Raw genomic sequence first — 20,401 nt, forward strand, 5'->3', positions numbered from 1 at the left:
ACCTAGAGGCGTCGCCCCCTCCTCGCCTGCGTCTAGCACCGCCCATTATGGAGATCAGGCAGGACGGAAGTGCAGCAGACACCAACAACCCCTGAGAACGACGAGCCAACTCAAGCCTCGGGAAAACAAAAAGCAGCGTTGGGTGAGGAAAGAGCTCAGGTACCCTCTGACATCCTCTAACCACTTTCGGGAATCTCGCCATAACTTAGGAGACCCTCACGGAGAGACACCCCCTAGACCCAAGGAGCCTGAATCGAGACCTATGGACTCCCGTGAGGCGAGGCTCCCGACTCTGCGGCTGCGTGCCAAAGTCAACAAGGACCTCCTCCTCAGCGGTGTCTGGTCAGAGCAGCAGTGGCGAAGGCATCCCTGAGCCCTCCCTCGCCAAAAAGAGCTGGAAATAAAGGCATTGAAGGAGTTAACTCAGTCTCCTGCCCAGTTCATTTCCAACAATTTTGGGAGCTTGTCCGGGATCGCCACGCCCAGAAGAGGACCCAGGAAGGGAAGGCGCCGCCCGACCTTAGACTCCTGGGACAGCTGGCGACTCCGGACCCAGCGAGGGACGCCGCCGGAAGACATCGCCGGGGAGCACCGGTAAGTAAAGCCGGTGGCGGGAATAGAGGCGTGCGAGTGCGGTGTGAGTGAGACGGGGGCCGGCAGCTCAGACCCCCGAAGCAAGTGTGGACCCCTTAGTACCGCGGTTCCGGACTCCCGCGAGGGAGACGGCCAGGAACAGGGGGAAGCGAGAGGAAGATCGAGTGAGCGAGGCGCCTCCAGGGGCATAGCGGGCCCCTCTCCGGACGTGCGGAGGTTTCTTAGGGTGTGTGTGGCACATCATAGGGTGGTAGAGAGGAAGGCCCCACTGGGATCCCCCCACGAAAAGAGGAGTAGAGGGTGTGGCCCTTGATTCCCACACTGGTCGGGGTGGCCCCAGGAGAGCATATTATCCGGGTGTGGGACCTGCATTGGGCGGGGGATTTGTTCCTATCCGGGTGTAGGGGTAAGAGGGTCCACAGTCTAGGCCAGTGGCTGGGGTCCTGAGGGCGGGCCTACAGACTGCCTAGTTGGGGAGTTGCCGCACTGGTCGGGGGTGCCTGGGAGAGGTACGCTATCCAGGTGTGGGGTAGGGCCGGAGTGAGTGAGGGCTTTGTACTGGTCGGGGGTGCAGAGAGGCACGCTACCGGGTACAGGGGGCCTGCATTGGTTGGGGGTAGGTAACACTGGTCGGGGGTGCCTACGCTGTCCGGGTGCAGTCTGCACTGGCGGGAGGACAGGACGCTGTCCCGGGTGCAGGAGTGTGAAAGTTAGGGGAGTTCCAAAGTGCGAGGGACTCAGCAATAGGGTGTATGAGTGAGTCGCACACCGTATGTCCTAATCCTGGCAGTAGGTAGCACCTGGAACCCTGGGCCCTGGTTGACCGGCTGCCTACGGGGATTTGCCTGACGTACGGGAGAGGGGAAAGTGCTGGCTAGAGAGTAGTGGCTGAGGCCCTAAGGGCGGGTCACCAGACTACAACTCGGGCACTTCAAGCACCGGCAGGAGTAGCGCCGAGGTTCCCACATTGCGGGGGTGGGACCGGCCGAAGAGCCCACATTGCGGGGGTGGGACCTGCCAAGCCCACATTGCGGGGGTGGGATGTGCAGGAGTAGGCTAGGGCTACTTTCGGGTGCTTGTGGAGTGAATGAGGAATTAAGATTTGAGTTGCCCGTCTTTAAATTTACTTTCGTGTAGGGGCACCTTAAGGAAGTTTAGTTGAAAAGAAGGTCAAATAATTTGAGTTTGTGTTGCCCTGTATTGAGCTTTCCGTTCGGGTAAGGGCACCGTAAGAAGTTTTAGTTGACCAAGTAAGAATGGGTTCGTGTGTAAGTAAAACCAAGCAAGATAGAGAGCAGGAGGAAGGGAGAGTAACCAACATCCCTCCAGGCAGCCCCCTTGGGAAAATATTAGAACAGTGGGATAATAAAGAAATAACTAAGACCTTAAGTAAAATAAAAATGATCCATTACTGTGTGGAAGTTTGGCCAACCTTAAGTCTACCTGGGAAGTGGCCATGGTATGGGACCACTGATCACTGGATGTGTTCCCAATTAAATCAGTATTTAAGAGCCCAAGGGGAAGTAGAAACAGAACAGATACAATACGCTGCCTGTTGGTTGAGTTTAAGCTCTGAAGCTGAAAAGATAAAGATATGCAAGCTTCAGGAACAAAAAAAGAAAAGTGAAAAAGAGAGGGAAGAGGCAAGCCCTACCTGGGATCCCCTAGATCATTTACCTCCTCCCCCTGTTTACCCTGATATACCCCAGGTTATCCCTCAGAATCCTCAAGTTCCATCTGCTGATCCTTTCCAACTTCCCCGGACCGTAACCCCTATTCCCCTAACTTCTTCCTCTAACCTGCCAGCCCTTCCCGTAAACCAGTCTCACCCTTTGCAACCCGTAACCTCCATTTCCTCTCCAATCAATCCCTCAGTAAGCTCGCCCTTAATCAGTACACCTGTTACACCCCCTCATTTTAGTACTAACCCCTTCCATACTACAGCAGCACTTCCAGCCTCCTCTAATGTTAGTCAGATTTCCTCTCCCTCACCATCTGTAGTCCCAATCCCCCCACCCAATTGGGGACTTAACTTATCCCATTCCAACACAGAGGCCTCTCCAAAAAGTGATCCCTGTTCTGAAATGATTGCACCCCAAGCGGTAGAAACCCCAGAAGGGCCATGTTATAATACTAGGTCGAGAACTAAACTTTTTCCCCTAAGGGAAGTCCCGATGGGTGGAGTGGCTGGAGGAGTCGGGTTCGTAAATGCTCCCCTGACGGCTTCAGAAGTTAGGAACTTTAAGAAGAACTGGGGAACCTAGTAGAAGATCCAGTAGGGGTATCCAATCAAATAGACCAATTCTTAGGCCCCAACACATATACCTGGGAAGAGCTGAATTCCATCCTAAAAATCTTGTTCAGCCCCGAAGAAGTGAGGATGATCCGAACAGCAGGAATGAGAATCTGGGAGAGGGAAAATAGAATGGGTCCCCCAGGTGATTATAAACTGCCAATAGTAGATCCAAGGTGGAACCCAAACAGGGAAGAGGATAGGAGAGGTATGGAAGATTACCGAAGCTTAATGGTAAGAGGCATCAAAGAGTCAGCTCCCCGCAGCAGCAATACAAGGCTAGCTTTCGATAACATGCAGGGGAAAGATGAGACCCCCGCTGCCTGGCTGAATAGGCTAAAAAGAAATTTTCAGCTATACTCAAGCATAGATCCTGACAGCCCCGAGGGTCAAGTATTATTGAAGACCCAGTTTGTCACTAAGTCATGGCCCAACATTAGGAGAAAATTAGAGAAAATGGAAGATTGGCAAGAAAAAGGAATAAACGAATTGTTAAGGGAAGCCCTGAGAGTTTATTTAAGGAGAGAGGAGGAAAAAGCCAAAACGAAAGCAAAAATAATGGTAGCGGTAGCCCGAGAAAGCATAGGGGCAATACCTAATCGAGGCCCCCCAAACAGGAGAAACCTGAGGCCGGGAAAAATGGGGACTTTACCACCCTGGGGAACTCCTAAGAGACCAGGAGAGGATCGGAAATGTTTCTATTGAAGGGAAGCGGGACATCTGAAGAAAGACTGTCAAAAGTTAACCTTTGATGAAGCAATTACGAAGGAGCAAGATGCCCTAGAAAAGCTGTTGAAGGGGGAAGGTAATGAGGATTAGGGGTGTCATGGGCTCTATACACTAGGGGACCTAATGTACCACCAAGAAGAGCCCATAGTAAATTTTGAAATAGGTCCCCAACATGAAGAGTTTGAATTTTTAGTAGATACTGGAGCGGACCGATCCAGTATTAAGAAGCTCCCAGCAGGAGTCAATATGAGAAACAGAACATGTGAAGTAATAGGAGCAGAAGGGAAACCATTCACAGCGTCAATCATAGAAGGGGTGGAAGTAAGAGGAAACTCGCGACAGATAATAACTGATTTCATCTACTTACCGGACCTAGAGAGTAATCTACTAGGAAGGGACTTACAAGTCCAATTGGGAGTGGGGATTTTCCCCGAAAAAGGTAGGATGAAAGTGAGAATTATGAAATTAACCACCGAAGATTTAAAAGAGATCAACCCAGAGGTATAGGCAGAAGGGGGAAAAAGCGGCCTACTTGACATCCCACCTATAAAGATAGAAATGCAGCCAGGAACCCCTCCTATCCGAGTAAAGCAGTATCCAATATCTCTAGAGGGGAAGAAGGGGCTAGCTCTTATAATTGAACAACTGCTAAAGGAAGGCATTTTAGAGTACCCCAGACCCCAGTTCTGTGTATTTCCACAATTGCTTCCCAGTTCCAGACAGTCCTAACACCCCTTTACCTTATTATAAGTTGAGCCCCATTACTCCCTAAGTAGCCTAAGCCACCGCTGCCTCGCCTGCTACTTTGTTATCAGCTCCTCCCCGCCTGCCTGTTGACCTAGAGGTGTCGCCCCCTCCTCGCCTGCGTCTAGCACCGCCCATTATGGAGATCAGGCAGGACGGAAGTGCAGCAGACACCAACAACCCCTGAGAACGACGAGCCAACTCAAGCCTCGGGAAAACAAAAAGCAGCGTTGGGTGAGGAAAGAGCTCAGGTACCCTCTGACATCCTCTAACCACTTTCGAGAATCTCGCCATAACTTAGGAGACCCTCGCGGAGAGACACCCCCTAGACCCAAGGAGCCTGAATCGAGACCTATGGACTCCCGTGAGGCGAGGCTCCCGACTCTGCGGCTGCGTGCCAAAGTCAACAAGGACCTCCTCCTCGGCGGTGTCTGGTCAGAGCAGCAGTGGCGTAGGCATCCCTGAGCCCTCCCTCGCCAAAAAGAGCTGGAAATAAAGGCATTGAAGGAGTTAACTCAGTCTTCTGCCCAGTTCTTTTCCAACACCCTTGAGAACAAAGGGTGGGATTGGGGGTGCGCAGATGCCGAGAGGGCTGTAATATATGATATAAAATAATTCGTGCTTGTCAAATAAAGATTAAAAAAAAAAAAAAATCGACGGTAAAGAGACTGGTTTGCAATTGTGAAGTGGGCAGCGGCAAAAGGAAGGACCTGATTTGCAGTAGAAAAGAGTGGCTCCAGAACCAGGGATGAGTCCAGCTACGCCCTGATGACGATGAGCACCCGATATGCATCTATGATAAGGAAAATCTGCATCGTCAAGGCTGTGCATCTCAAGGACAAGTTCTGAGATAAGCATTCATCTCTTCCCAGAAACAGTTTTGTCAAGCCAACAGCAAAGAAAAGAGACTGCATGAATATGCGAAGGGAGCAAGAGCGACAGAAAAGAATAGAAAAAACTCTGCCTTAGTCAAAAAACTGTATAAAAACTGGCCTGGCAGAAGCAGACTTTGTGAACAGGGGGGATTTTGGAGAAATACAGTCCAAATCTGTGTTCACCCAGTGCCGACTCCGGGCTCGACGCTGTTTCTTTTGATTGTGGCTTTCCGAGACCGATTTTGGACGTGCAATAAAATCTGGTTTAATTATTAATTCAGTGAAAAACGTCCATCACTTGTTTTAAAGTTTTGAAAGTTTAATAGTAAATAAAATGTTTATAAAAATAGAATTAGCGTGAAAAAATTGAACAATTAGGGTTAGGACAATACGAGACAATAAAAACAAAGTTACAGACGTCTGGGTGCCTTCTTGAGCAAAAAGCTCCGTAGAAGGACCCCGTTAACAAAGGATTATCTCTTAAAAGCAATAGCCTGTTGAATATTCATACATTTCATACATGATGCATAAATTCCATTCAAAGAATTGTCTCTGGTTAGTGTCACTTTTTTCCTTTAATCTCTATGGCATCTTCAAGGCTGAGCGAGACAGGAGAAGTTGGTCTCTTCTGATAAGGAAGTAGTAAATTCTTTTTCTCTGAAAGATTTATGTTTTCCTGTGGTTGGTATATAAAAACTACATTTTAACTACAAAACTACATTTACCATACTATCAAAATATTAATACAACATTACCAATTAATGCAACATAATACATATAGTAAATATCTTGCGTAGAGCCATATAATATACACTTTTCTCAATTCAGCTACTTCATTTATAACAGGGCGCACACCAATGGTCTCCCGGGAAGGATCGCGCCCCTCGGAGCCCCCCGGTACCTGCATGGACCGGACGGTGAGCAGCAGGTGCAGCCGTGCCCCCCGCACCATGAGCGGCAGCAGCACGGCGGCTCTGGGCAGCGGCAAGCGGGAGAGCTTGTCCCCAACATCGAACCGCCTCAGGCAGCGCCGGGCCTCCTCCATGAGCCCCTGCCCAAGGGCGGGCGGAGCGGAGCCCCGGCACCCTCCGGCCGTGCCCCGGCACCCTCCGGCCGTGCCCCGCTCGCCCGCCGCGCCTCCCGGGCAGGCACAGGACCCGGGGCCCGGCTCCTCTTCCCGCTCCGCCGCCATCTCCGGCACCATCACTGGCCGTCCCCGCCCGGACCCGCCCCGGCAATCAGCGCTCGATCGTTCCCTTTCCCTTTCACGTTCCCGGGCGTGTCGCTGCGCCGGGAGCCGTGGGGCCGCTCGCTCGCTGGCCCACGCGGGGCTGCATTGCCCCGGACGTGCGGCGCCGGCGCTGCTCGGCTCCATCGATTCCGTCCCGTCGCGGCTGAACTCCGGGACCAGAGCTGATCCCAGTGGGAGAAGGACCGTGAAAGTGCTGCATTCGTGCCCAGGCACAGAATCATAGAACATGGAAGGGGCCTGCCGTAAAGATCAACTTATTCCACCTCCATGGTGTTAGGAATGCACTAATTTTTAGATACAATTCAACGGGCACAAATCGTCGAAGCGAAAGAAAACTCCATAATAGTAACAATTCAGCTGAGCCAGGTGTGTGCCTCCCTTCCCCGAGAAACGAATGCACTCTGAGAAGATGACTTCTTTTTATATGCTTTCCTGGCTGGGGTGGTCCCTGTCCCTTTTCCCATTGGGTGGGTACTCAGGAACTTGTATTCTTTCCCGACTGCCAGCTTTTTGCAGAATCACAGAATGAATTAGGTGGGAAAAGACCTGTAAGATCATCTAGTCCAACCTATGACCTAACACCACCTCTTCAACTAAACCGTGGCACTGAGTGCCATGTCCAGTCTATTTTTAAATGTGTCCAGGGTTGGTGACTCCACCACCTCCCTGGGCAGACGATCCCAGTGTGCAGTCAGTCTTTCAGTTGTGGAGTTTTTTTCTAACATCTAACCTAAACTTCTCCTGGCACAGCTTAAGACTGTGTCCTCTTGTTCTGTCAGTTGTCTGAAAGAAGAGACCAACCCCCACCTGACCACAGCCACCTTTCAGGGAGCTGTAGGGAGTGATAAGGTCACCCCTGAGTCTCCTTTCCTCCAGGCTAAACAACCCCAGCTCCCTCAGTCGCTCCTTACAGGACTTGCATTCCAAGCCCCTCACCCGCCTCATTTACCCTCCTCTGGAAGTGTTCAAGAGTCTCAACGTCCTTCCTAAACTGAGGGGCCAGAACTCGACACAGCACTTGAGGTGCAGCCTCACCCGTGCTGAGTACAGGGGGAGAATGACCTCCCTGCTCCTGCTGGCCACACCATTCCTGATCCAGGCCAGGTGCCATTGGCCCTCTTGGCCACTAAGACACACTGCTGGCTCATGTTCAGTCAGCTGTCACCAGTGCCCCCAGGTCCCTTTCTGCCTGGGCAATGTCCAGCCCCACCGTTCCCAGTCTGTAGCACTGCAGGGGTTTGTTGTGGCCAAAGTGCAGGACCTGGCACTTGACTTGTTAAACTTCATCTTATTGGACTCTGCCCATCCATCCAGACTGTCCAGGTCCCTCTGCAGAGCCCTCCTACTCTCCCACAGATTGACACACGCTCCCAGCTTGGTGTCATCTGCCAATTTACAGTCCTCTCCCCTCTCATCCTACTTCTTTTTTCATCACTTCTTCAACCCCGCTCCTCTCCCAGCTCACAGTAACACTTAACAAACCAACCAGAACAAATCCAAACAATCCAAGCAATAACACATAGAACCAACAACTTTCATTCTTTAATGTAATTACCTTTTGTCTTCAGCAAAATATCAGCTCATCTCTCACAATCCACCCTTTGCTTTTATTATCCTTTTTTTTGCTGAAGCCCTTGATTTAGTTGTCCTGTCTGGTCAGCATAAACTGACTCCTTTTACAAAGTAGTTATAAATAAGATTAATCAGTCTTTTGTTAGGTCAGTGTTAAATTCAGTCTATTTTAAAGTTCCTGAGTTGTCAGTTCACATTGCTGTCCATAGTTCCTCCAACTCAAGAAAAGTAGGTTGTAGATATACTTGTGTGCAGTTCCTCCCATCAGCAGTTCCATCCGTGCTTGCTCGGATGAAGCAAACCTCAGATCATGACTGTAGCCACAAAGATGACCTTCCTCAGTATCCATACCTGCTTCCTACGTTCTGTGCTCTAGGATAGCACTCTGTAGGGATATGGAGGTGAAGCATAGAAGCCATGACACTCCATCCAGCAATTTCCAGAGTCTTAGAACATCATTTCCTATTCCTCTTCTGTCAAGGTCTGGTATGACTTATATTCCCACTGCTCAACACCCCAGGGATTGTAGCAAAATTCTCTCTGGTGGCAAATGCAGGGGTCAGTCCAGGCTCGCCCTTGACTGTTTACTATTAAATCCTCTTTTGAAGATTAACTTTAGAGGGTCACTTCCTTGTACCACTGTCCACCTTTGGAGAGGAGCTTCTACTGGTCCTTTGACTCAAGAGGCTTGAGACCACCCCTGCGCTGCAGTCCTGATAACTTTCAGTTGTTAAAAGTACCTGAAAGGGACCTTCCCATGCTGGTGTAAAGGTAAAGAACCAAATCTCCTGGTTTTACCTGGTGTATATGAAAGTCTAGAGGTGATGCTGGGGGCAAGAACCCTTTTCTTCTAAGATCAGTGAGAGAAAGTGTAATTGCTTGCAAATAATTTCTGAGATATAAGTCATTAGTTTCAGCCAACCCCTTCTCCCTTCCCAGATAAAGTAACCCAAATAACATTTCACAGGGAGAAACATGGAGTCCCTTCTTGGAGCAGTTCTGATCCATAATAACGCTACTTTGCTTTCAGTCATTAATTTGGTAATATTATTCTTAAGGATAGCATTGAATCTCTCCACATGTCCAGAGCTTTGAGGGTGACATGGGGTATAAAATTTCCAATTCATGTCTAATGCAACACATACAGAATGAAAAATTTTTGAAGTAAAGTGTGTTCCCTTATTTGAGTTCATTCTTTCAGTTATCCCATATCTGGAAATGATTTGTTCTAATAGCATCTCAGCCACTTTGGAGGTAGTTGCAGTTGAGGTAGGAAAGGCTTCTCCCCAGTGGGTGAGGTGATCAGCTATTTCAAGAAGATATTTCCATCTCTGTATTTTGGGGAACTCAGTGTAATCTATTTGCATATTTTGAAAGGGCTAGGGCTCTTCCCTCACTAAGCTGTTTTCTCATCACTTTCTTATTTATCTTTGAACAAATCAAGCATTGTTCAGTCACTATTTGGCTATTATATAAACTGCCTCACAGCAGTAAGTTCTTAAGAACAGATCACACAGTGCTTGAGTTCTCCAGTGTATTCCTTGGTATAGTTTAATTAAAATTTCTCTAGCAGTTGCTTTATTCATTATTCGCCTCCCTTCCCTGCCCAGCTGTGACCGCAAGACACCAAAGGGAAAGCGCCTGCAGCCGAGAGAAGGCTGTGGTTGGGTGTCTGGTTCTCTTTGTTGTTGCTGCCAGTGTTGTTGCTTGTTTGCCTTGTTCTACATACTAGTAAAGAACTGTTACTCCTTTTCCCATCTCTTTGCCTGAAAGCCCCTTAATTTCAAAGTTATAATAATTTGGAGGGAAGGGGGTCACATTCTCCATTCCAGAGAGGTCCCACAGACACCTGTCTTTCCAACCAAGACAAGCTGACAATTAACAGTGTATTGCAAATCGTTGAATAACAATTAATTAACAATTAATTAACAATGAATTACTTTATTGACTTAGGTAATGAAAAGATAAGCTAAAGATGTTCACTGGAGCTTGGAAGTGTAGCTGCAGTGGTCTCTGGTGAAGGGTGGGAGACCAGCAGCAGCAGAAGATACAGTGTTGGTGGCTCCCATTGGATGCTACAGCTGACGCAAATGCTGTCACTCAGGTCTTGGTTCCCAGTGCACCCGCTTCTTGGGTCTCTGGCCTTCCTCAGTCTGCTGTAACTCAGAGCATTTCGGTTTATCAAGACTCTTCTCCTGGGCTCTGCCTCTCACAACCACCTGCACCTTCTTGTGAGTTGGCTCCAGGTTAGGAATCCTAGGAAGAAAGGGACTGGTATTAGCCAGATGAGCATTTCCAGCCAGCCGCTTTTCTGTCTCCTTGCAGAGCACACAGTGCTCTCTCTGTGCAAGCAGCAAACAGCAAATTAAACAACTGCACTCGCTGCACAGGGGCTGCAGCAGCGCAAGGGCAGGAACATGACCAGTTAAGTGCCTGGGGACCAGCTACAGCACACAGAGTTCCCTGTAGAGAAGCAGGCCTTGCTTGTCCCAAAAGGAAGCAGAGCTCAGTCCAGGGTGGTTCCTGGAGCTCTCGTTGCAGATTTTGCAGCCCTCCAGGAGCTTCATGTTTCATACAGTGTCTTTTCCCAGTGTCTCCCTACCAAGGCCAGATGATGATCTCTCTGTGCTCCCGTGGGTGTTTCTGCTGCCTCTCTGGGGCTGACTGTCTCCAGGCCCCCCTCCCCATCCCAGTCACAGGGACTGAAGGGAGGCTGTTAGGGGATGAACCAGGCTGTGCTTAGTGATGCCCAGCAACAGGACAAGAGGCAATGGGCAGAACCTGAACAGGAAGCTCCACCTGAAAGTGAGGAAAAACTTTCCTGTGCAGGTGACAGGTTGCCTAGAGAAGGTGTGGAGTGTCCTTCACTGGAATTATTCCAGAGCCCTCTGGACACAACCCTGTGCCATGTGCTCTGAGATGACCCCACTTGAGCAGGGAAATGGAATCTACTGTGATCCCTTCCAACCTGCCCCAGCCTCTGATTCAGTGATACCCATCAGTAGCATGAGTTGGCAAGTGCATTGACGTTTCCCACCTGCACAGCAGGGTGGTCTTAAACATCCCCACACTCTTCGGGGAGAACAGCAAGTGAAAGGTCTGCTTCCGGCCAGGAGCGATGATGCCGTGGGAGGGGTTGATGGATAACACTGGCAGTTCATGGACATCTGGCAAGATTTCCAGGGAGGAACTGACATTCTGCAGAGGAAGGTGCTTTTGCTTTGAGTGGCGTGGCTTCTTGGAGTGGTCCTGCTGCTTGGGCTGCTGCTGCTGCTGAGAGAGGTGCCATTTCTTGGAGTGGCGCTGCTTCTTTGAACACTTCTGCTTGGAAACCAGCTGCATGGCCTCAGAAAGCTCCTCGTCAGAAAGCTCCTCCTCAGAAAACTCCAAATCAGAAAAATCCTCCACCTCAGAAAGCTTCTCCTCAAAAATCTCCTCAAAAATCTCCTCAAAAATCTCTTCAAAAATCTCCTCAAAAATCTCCTCAAAAAGCTTCTCCTCATCAGAAAGCTCCTCCTCTTCAGGAAGCGGCTCCTCCTCATTAGGCTGCTCCTCCTCATTAGGCTGCTCCTCCTCATTAGGCTGCTCCTCCTCATCAGGCGGCTCCTGCTCGTAAAACTGCTCCTCTTCATAAGACGATTCATCCTCATTAGACCGTTCCTCCTCACAAAGCTGCTGCTGTTCGGAACCCTGCTGCTGCTGTTCTAAATCCTGCTGCTGCTGTTCTGAATCCTGCTGCTCCTGTTCCAAATCCTCCTGCTCAGAATCCTCCTGCTCAGAACCCTTCTGCTCAGAATCCTTCTGCTCAGAATCCTGCTCCTTCTGCTTAGCAAGCTGCTGCTTCCTGGCAAGCCACAGCCGCCGCCACAGCCGCCGCAGCCGATGCAGATCAGGAGGATATATATTAAAAGGATGCTCGTATTCCCACCAGAAACGGTGCAACAGCCTTTTGCGATGCCTTACAATAGGAGAAGAGAAGAACCGACCTGCAGAGAGGAAGAGGACACCTTTCAAAGACAAAATCCTATGTTCCCAGCAGCTCTGCCTCCTGCTGCAGGTAGTTGGAAGAGAACTGGGATGCACTTGGAGCATCTCTGGCCAAGTACTTTCAGCAGGAAATAGAGCGTCTGGGAGCAGGGTCTGTGTCTGCAGCACACACCCCTGTGCCAAAGCAGGAGAGTTGGTTTTAGACAGTGACTTTGCATTTGCCCTGGAGTGGGGAACTGCACACAGACAGTGGCTGCAGGGCAGCTCACTCATTACACCATTGTTTTTCCCAGTCTCAGACTTCTCCAAGAGATGATCTGATGTCCCCCTTCCCAGTCCTGAGCCAGCACGTGGCTCTCCCCAGAGCCTGGCTCAGCTCCTTTGCAGAGCAAAAGCGGCAGAGCAGGAACAGAAGGGGCTGAAAGGCAGAGGGGGCCATGGAGAAAACTCTGCAGCTGGGAAGATGCTGATGAAAGTGGACGTGTGGACAAGGATGAAGAAGGGTTTTTGATTCATGTTTTGGCGTGAGGTGGCAGGGTCTTCTCCCCAGGCCCTCAGCTACCAAGTGAAATGCCCTTACGCATCAGAGCAGTTGAGTATGGCTTCTCCACAGCTTTACTATCTGCAGCTTCCTCCCAGGAGTATTCCAGGGCCACCTTCCCTGTGTTGTGCATCCTGAAACTGAAAAGCAAGAAGGAGGAATAAAAAAAAAAGTCCAATAAATATAAAGCAAATAGTACAGTAACATTGTCTGGTGGACTCGTGGTACCACTTCCTCCTGAGGAGCATCTTCTTCCCCAGGCAACCCTGCCATGCTCAGACTGCTGTCCTGGGTGGCCCAAAAAAGTATTTCCAAGTCTGGAAGTTTTAAGAGGAAAGGGCCAATATGGTGCCCAGGACACTGAAGCTAAGGGGCTTACTCTGGACTTTAGGTCTTGGTTTGACTGCAGACGTATTCTTGAGCAGATGAGGACAGGTGACATGCAGTGAAAGCAAACCCATGGCTGCCCCCAACAGAAGGGTATGGCAGCATGAACCTCTCCTGAGCACCATCTCCTGCCTGGCTTTGCGTGCACGTCAGTGGGCCTGTGCTGGTTTTGGCTGGGGTAGCGTTCTGGGAAGCAGGCACTGGGTCAGCCCCGGGAAAAGGCAGCTCCCGCTCGCAGGGCCCTGCCTGGCCTCCAGCACTCACGTGGCTGTACTTGTCTGGAAGGGCAAGGTATCCTTGAGCTGAACCAGGATTGTGCTCAGTTTGAACTCGGGGTAGGAAACAACAGCACTGAGGTACACCTCGACCTCCTGGCTGCTCTCCTCCACCACGGTGTGAGCCGGTTCTGGGACCCTCTCGACCACCTGCAAACAGAGGAGAGAAGAATCACTGAGCAGAGCCCAGAAAGTCAGGCTGAGAAGGGAATCTTATGGCCTCCAAGATCAGCCTCCTAGAGGGACTAGAAAAGACCATTCACTTTTACTTCCCTGGAGAGATGACAAAATTGGGACTGTTCTGCTACTGTAGTTTTCTACCCACTGATCAAAGCAGTCACTATCACAGCTGTTAATATACATACCCATGAAGACTAGAGCTGTGTTCCAGTCCCTGTACTTCAACCTTGTAGAGGGACTGACTTTTTTCCTGGTCCCCTATAAATCCAGCAGGTCTCAAAATAAGGGTTAAGTTCCCCTGCCGGAGCTCTGTGGATGGAGAACCCCAAGACTGAAGAGTTCTACAAAGTATCTTTTTCTTCTTGTCTTAAGAGAAAGTGCTCTCCAGATGTCAGGTGTGGAGCAACAGCCACACTGCTGGGAGCTGGGGATGGGCATTTTGGGATGTGAAAGATCTCATTAGGAAAGTCTCCAACTGCAGATGTCCTGATAGAAAAGAGGACAGTTTAGAGGCCTTAAAATGGTCCAGAAACTCGGAAAGAACCTTCACCCAAGATGAGTGTGTTTGGCAATATTGACAATAAAAGCAAGAGTCTCTGGAGATGATTCTTCTCCGGACTCCTCCATACCGTCATACAGCGCCTGGGCTGCTCCATGATGAGATATCCTACTGTCATGGGTTGGCATAGTTTAGTTTTTAGTTAGGGAGGAATGTGGAGTGTTACCCTGTCAGGACCTTGGAAGGACAGGGACTTAGTTTCTGATAAGTTGGGATATTGGCATCTGCTTTGACCACTGAGAATGTTGAATGCGACTTTGGGAAGTACCCATCTAAATCCTGATTTTGTTCAAGTCAGCCCTTTTCCTCCTGGCCAGCTGAACAGGTAACATCGAGTAGGACCTGCTGTTCCCCACCCTCTCTTTGGCAGGGGGGAGCCAGCCCGAGGCCGGGCCAGACTCCATCGGCTCCTGGCAGGGGAGGAGAGGTTGCAGTTTAACATCAACTACTTTTTAAAACTTCCCTGGAGCAGGGAGGGATCTCCACCGGGCCCCTGATAACAGCTATGGGCCCGGTTGGGCCGAGGCCGCCCTGATTGTCACCGAGGGGTGGGCAGAGCTCTCTCCTCCTCTCCTCCTCTGCTGATTCCCAGGTGGAGAGGAAAAGAATGGAGGGAGAATCTCAGCCGATCCGAGATGCACTGGGGGAGAGACTGCTGCCGGCAGAGGTCACACAGCCACTGCAGGCCTGGGCAGCGTTAACCCTTTCCTGGCAACATGAACCTACCAAGGCCTAACCCTTATCTGAGAGAGAGAAGAAAGAGACAGAGTGGACGTAGAAAAGACACAGCATGAAGTCAGGAGAGCAAGAGTGAAAGAACTGATAAAGATTATTAGAAAGAAGGATTGAGGATGTGGATATTTTTAACTGGACTTCTCTGGAGTAAACTATGGAGAAATGGACTGTTTCTTGTAACATCTTAATGTTGTTTGGGGGAATGCTGGTTCTAGTCAAAGTTGGGGATTGATATGATTGAGATTTAAGTGAGAATATTGAAGCCCCTCACTCCTGGGGTAAAAGTCTCAGTCTTTAAGATGAAGATGATTTTAGAGAGAAAGTGATTTGAGGCCCTTGGCTCCTGGGGTAAAAGGAGGTCTCTATTTCTTTTGAGATAGAGACAATTTTATAGATAGAAGAGAATCCTTGTTTTGTACTAGAGGAAGCATTCTTAAACAGTACCCCAGATACACTGAGAGGCCAGGGAAAAGGCTGCTGATGGGTGGAACAGCACAATCTGCAAGAACTCCGGGGTGTTGTAATGCATTAATTTGGTTTATATTGCATTGCATTGGGTTTGTAATGTTTCCCCTGTTCCCCTTGGAAACTGTATCCCGAGGTTTGTCCCTGCTCGGCTGCGCCCATCCCCCACACTGGAATGTAATCCAACTCTGTTCCACTCCCACTTTGTCCCTGAGTGGGCAGTGGCTTGTCCCTGCCTCTGGGCCCGTCCCCCCGGGGAAAAAGCCCTGGGACAGGGGGGGCCGGACTCTCTCTGGCACCAGCGAGGACGGGAAAATAAAGCTATAATTGCCCCCCCCCGGAAAAAGAGCAGGCTCTTTCCTTTTGCCATCGGCGGTCATCTGGGTCTCACTAAAGAAAGAGAAAAATTGGCACCTAAACGTGCAGCTCAAAGCCACAAGGGGCTCCCAGAAAGCTGGAAGAACCCCTCGGGGAGCACCTGGCCAAGGAATCTCAAGCAGGCACGTGAGTCACGAAACGTAGCCCACCCACGCAGAGACAGACCCGTCAGGCTTGGTGTTCACTGTGGAGTTTCCAAAACACAGGATTCCACAGGCCAGAGCTGTAGTTTTCTCCTTTGGACTCAAAAAACCCATCGTAGTGCTGCAAAGAAGCCCCCCAAATGGCAGGATGCTCCCAGAGAAGGTGACCACATGTTTGTGGAAAGCTGACCCTGGTAACTGAGACTGGAAGCTCTTTTTGCACCAAAAACATCAGTCTCAGGCAAAAGGAGTGATTGGGAAAGAAAGGAAAGATTCATCTGAATGCTGGATTTTTGGTATTATCACTTTGGGGTCTAAGGGAAAATCTTTTTCAGAGGCAGTGATCCTCAGGGAAAAGGGTTTTTTCCTTTCGGGGAAGGTTTTTGCTTTCAGAGTAAACCTTCAGGGTGCTTTAATAGCACGTTCCTTTCGGCAGCCTGGGGGTGTGGAAAAGGTAACTGTTTCCCCTTCAGCTTTTTTTTCTCTCCAGTGAGAGTTTTTTAACGTTAGGTTTCCCAGTCACAGTTAAAGGGGACACAGAAACTTAAAATCTGAGCCAAAAATGGGTTCTAGGCTGCCTGTGTCTCAAAAAAACAGTCTATTATCAAATTTTAAGTGCCATAAATGATGGGAAAACCCATTGTTCGAAGAAACAAATAAAAAAATTAATTCAGTGGTTGTTTTCTCAATTTCCAGATGTATCATTTCAGCAAATAAGCTCCCCAGAGTTTTGGGAAGCTGTTGCAAAAAAAAACTGTCTCAATCAAGCTCCCCTAATGATAAGGAAAAAGCAAATTTTACTCTTTGGAGCTTGCAGATTTTATTTGCAATGCAAAAACAAAATGAAAAGAAAAAAAAGCCAGTTCTTTGTGGATTTTCCCCAGTTTCCTCAGTTTCTCCCTATCCCGACCCCAAAATCCCTTCCCCAAAATCGGATATTCCTTGAGAAACCCCTAAATTTTCCCCAAAACTCCCTTCTTCCCCAGTTTGTAAACCCTGGGTTCAGTTTACTTTTGCAGGTGGTTCTAGTGATCAAAAGCTCCATCTTAGTGATGCCCAGGCTAGTCTCAGTTCTGGGGGGAGGTCACAAGCTGGAGGGGACTCCTGTGTTTCCCAAAATGGCCATAGCCATGTGCTCCCGAGTCACAAGGAGCCTCTCTCTTTGTTTGTCCCTCTTTCCCGCAATCCCTTTTGCAAACCCTTCCTCTCCCCAGACCCCTCCTTCCCTTCAGTGCCGCCCCTGGCACTGCCCTCTCCTCTGACTCTGCCCCCTACCCTCAAACCTCCGCCCTCCAACTCTGCCCCGTGTGACTCAAGCCTCCAGCCCCTCCCTGCCCCTGGTTCCCACGGGTTCCCCGCCCACAGTCCCAGTTCCCATGCCCCAGAGGGCGGCGTCGGGGGGCAGAGCCGGGAACCCAGAAGCAGGAAGTGATCCTGCCTTTTCTGCCACCCCTGTCACACACTGAGGGACGAAAAGAGGGGGTGCTGTCCATGGTGATTGGGACCCCTTCCCCCAACAAGCGATTCAGGATTTATGCAAAGCTCAGGCCAATTTTGGATGCGAAAATGAATACTTTCACAACCTTTTAAAAGCAAATATAGCAGGGAATCCTATTGTTTGCTTTGACCTCCAGCAGCTTTTTTCTGCCCTCCTTTCATCCACACAGGGACTTTGGGACTCTACATGGAAAAAAATATTAAGAGATTTAATTCCAGAGCTTTGTCAAAATCCTGAAACGGCTTTTGATAATAATAATTTGCCATTTCGATTAGAACATCTGTGTGGTGATGGTGAATGGGTCTCAGCACTCAGGCAGACTCAGGAAATTCCTTTAGCTGTTTTGGAGTGCATTAAAAATGCTGCTTTAAAAGCATTCTTTTCAATCCAGCCCGATGGGCCTTTCCAACCTTACGGTAAAATAAAGCAGCTTCTATCAGAACCGTTTGTAGCATTTGTGGAGCAATTAATCAGAGCTATCAAGTTACAGGTAAAGAATGAAGGAGCCCAGAAAGAGGAGCCTGGAGGAGATGGCGCTGACCAATGCAAACGAACAGTGCAAGGCAGCCATCCTCAGCCTGCCCATGGACCTGGCTCCAACCTCAGATTGCATGCTGCATGTTTGTACCCAGAAAGTCCCTTTCATGAGTGCACACCTTAATCACAGTTCCAGAGATGCATTCAGACCACCGCAAAGAGCTGCCGCAGCAGATGCCAGGCCCCCTGTGCCTGCACCAGAGCCACCACCCAAGAGAAGAACGATGTGTCTCCTGTGTGATCAGGCTGGACACTGGGCATCTCAATGCCCTTTAAAGAAGCAATTTCTGGACTTTTGGGACAATGGGGGCGGGAGGTCTCAAGGGTCCAAAGGGAATTTTTCAAAAAACTAAAATCTGAGTGCCCAGCGTGCTGACATAAATGGGGCAAGTCCGAGGAGGGGGGATAAAAAACTAGAAAATGCAAATGTTAAATTAAATAATCCTGCTTTAACCAGTTCTGCCCTTCAGCAGAAGTCACCAGATATGACCCTTTCAGATCATGACGTGAGCAGACCCTGTCTACCCACAGAATGTCTCCAAAAGCCTTTTAGGTTGCCGCTGACAGAGTCCTTGCACCTAAGTGACACAGACTGGCATTTAGGTTCATTGGATCCACAGGTGCTAGGCTCCTGGCAACATGTTGGCAGTAAGTATGTCATCCTTGGGGACTCCAAGTACACACCGAGAGAGATCAAGATCCTTCTGGGTCTTGCCTCATCAAACCCCAAACAACTAGTTCTCTGGCTGTGCTGTGTCTGTCCACCTTTGTTTCTGCCTAAGGGGCAGATAATAGCTCAGGCAATTCCAGCGCCTGACCCGTTCCCTGAAAAAAACATCACAAGGAACAAACACCTTGATGTTTGCCCCACACGAGTTATTGGGAGGGACAAACTCATAACAGGGTGTGAGGTCCGACACGGTGGGGAAGTAATGAACCTCAAAGGAGTTTTGGACACAGGCACGGATATAACAATTGTACCAGAAAGGATGTGGGCCTCACATTGGGAACTGCAAAATGTGGCTGGGCACGTAGAAGGTGTAGGGGGGATGAAATGGGCAAAACAATCAAAAAGTGTTGTGCAAATTAAGGGGCCAAACAGACAATTGGCTACACTGCGTCCATTTGTTTTAGATTATTCAGAGCCCTTGTGGGGGAGAGACCGGATGGCCCAGTGGGGGGTCACGATTGGCATTCCAGATGCCCCCCTGGTTTTTCGGGCTGCGGCCACTGAAGAGCGCCCTACCCAGAAACTCAATTGGAAAACTGATTCACCAGTCTGGGTAGAGCAGTGGCCGCTCAGTAAAGAAAAATTGGAGGCGCTCCAGGAGCTAGTGGATGAACAGCTAGCTAAAGGCCACATTGTGGAAACCACATCTCCGTGGAATTCCCCAGTCTTTGTTATAAAAAAGGCAAACAAAGGCAAGTGGCGGCTCCTCCATGATCTCTGTCAAATTAATAATGTCATTGAGGACATGGGTTCTCTCCAACCAGGGATGCCATCCCTAGCGATGCTCCCCCAACATTGGAATTTGGCAATTATTGATATCAAAGATTGTTTTTTCCAGATCCCTCTGCACCCTGACGATGCCCCACGTTTCGCCTTCTCGGTCCCTACCCTCAACCGAGAAGCCCCGAGGAAAAGATACCACTGGAAATTTCTTCCCCAAGGGATGAAAAACTCGCCATCTATTTGTCAGTGGTGCCTCTCTTCCCTGCTGTCCCCAGTGCGTGCAGCTGTAGGAGAAGCCATCATCCTGCACCACATGGATGATGTGCTCCTGTGTGCCCCCAATGATGACTTACTGTCCCAGAGCTTGACCTGACAATCGATTCTTTGGTTGCTGCAGGGTTCGAGCTTCAGGAGGAAAAGATTCAAAGGATGCCGCCTTGGAAGTACCTGGGTCTGGAGACTGGTAAGCGGACCATTGTGCCACAAAAATTAGTTGTCAAAAATAACATCAGGACCATAGCAGATGTCCAGCAGCTGTGTGGGTCTTTAGATTGGGTAAGACCTTGGCTAGGTCTGACCACTGAGGACCTAGACCCCCTCTTTAATCTTTTAAAAGGGGGAGAGGAGCTCAGTTCTCCAAGGACCCTCACCCAAGAGGCAAGAGCAGCCCTAGAAGAGGTACAGGACCGTATGGCCACCAGACAGGCCAACAGGGGCAAATCAGACTTGTCATTTAAATTCATCATTTTAGGCAAATTGCCACACTTACACGGGATGATTTTTCAGGGGTAAAGAGTGGAAAAATGAAAAAAGGACAAAGACTGTAAGGATCCCCTCTTAATCATAGAGTGGGTTTTCCTCTGTCCCCACCGGTCCAAAAGAATGACCAGGCCACAGGAATTGGTAACAGAATTGATCCGGAAAGCCAGGACCCAGATCAGGGAGTTGGCGGGATGTGATTTTGAGTGTATTCACATCCCAGTTGAGGTAAACTCGGGCCAAATCACAAAAGCAATGTTGGAGCACCTGATTCATGAAAATGAAGCTTTGCAGTTTGCTCTGGATAGCTACACAGGTCAAATTTCAATTCATCGGCCTGCTCACAAATTATTCAGAGAACAAATTCAGTTCAAATTGTCATTAAAAAAATGTTCAGAGGAGGAGGCCTTTAAAGGCTCTACCCATTTTTACAGATGCATCTGGA

At 49.4% G+C, this 20,401-nt stretch overlaps 1 protein-coding gene across 1 annotated transcript; it reads right to left on the minus strand.

The window, feature by feature from the left end:
• Window positions 1–10,048: 10,048 nt before the first annotated feature.
• Window positions 10,049–12,630, minus strand: LOC120747790 (probable serine/threonine-protein kinase fhkB). Its single transcript, XM_040053832.1, has 3 exons — window positions 12,627–12,630; window positions 11,097–12,045; window positions 10,049–10,315 (listed from the first exon to the last, which is right to left on the minus strand). Exons 1-3 carry the CDS (start codon window positions 12,628–12,630, stop codon window positions 10,156–10,158), a joined length of 1,113 nt encoding a protein of 370 aa, XP_039909766.1. The 3' UTR covers window positions 10,049–10,155.
• Between the last annotated feature and the right edge of the window lie 7,771 nt (window positions 12,631–20,401).

This window comes from Hirundo rustica, unplaced genomic scaffold (genome assembly GCF_015227805.2).
Source record: "Hirundo rustica isolate bHirRus1 unplaced genomic scaffold, bHirRus1.pri.v3 scaffold_203_arrow_ctg1, whole genome shotgun sequence".
Lineage (NCBI taxonomy): Eukaryota > Metazoa > Chordata > Aves > Passeriformes > Hirundinidae > Hirundo > Hirundo rustica.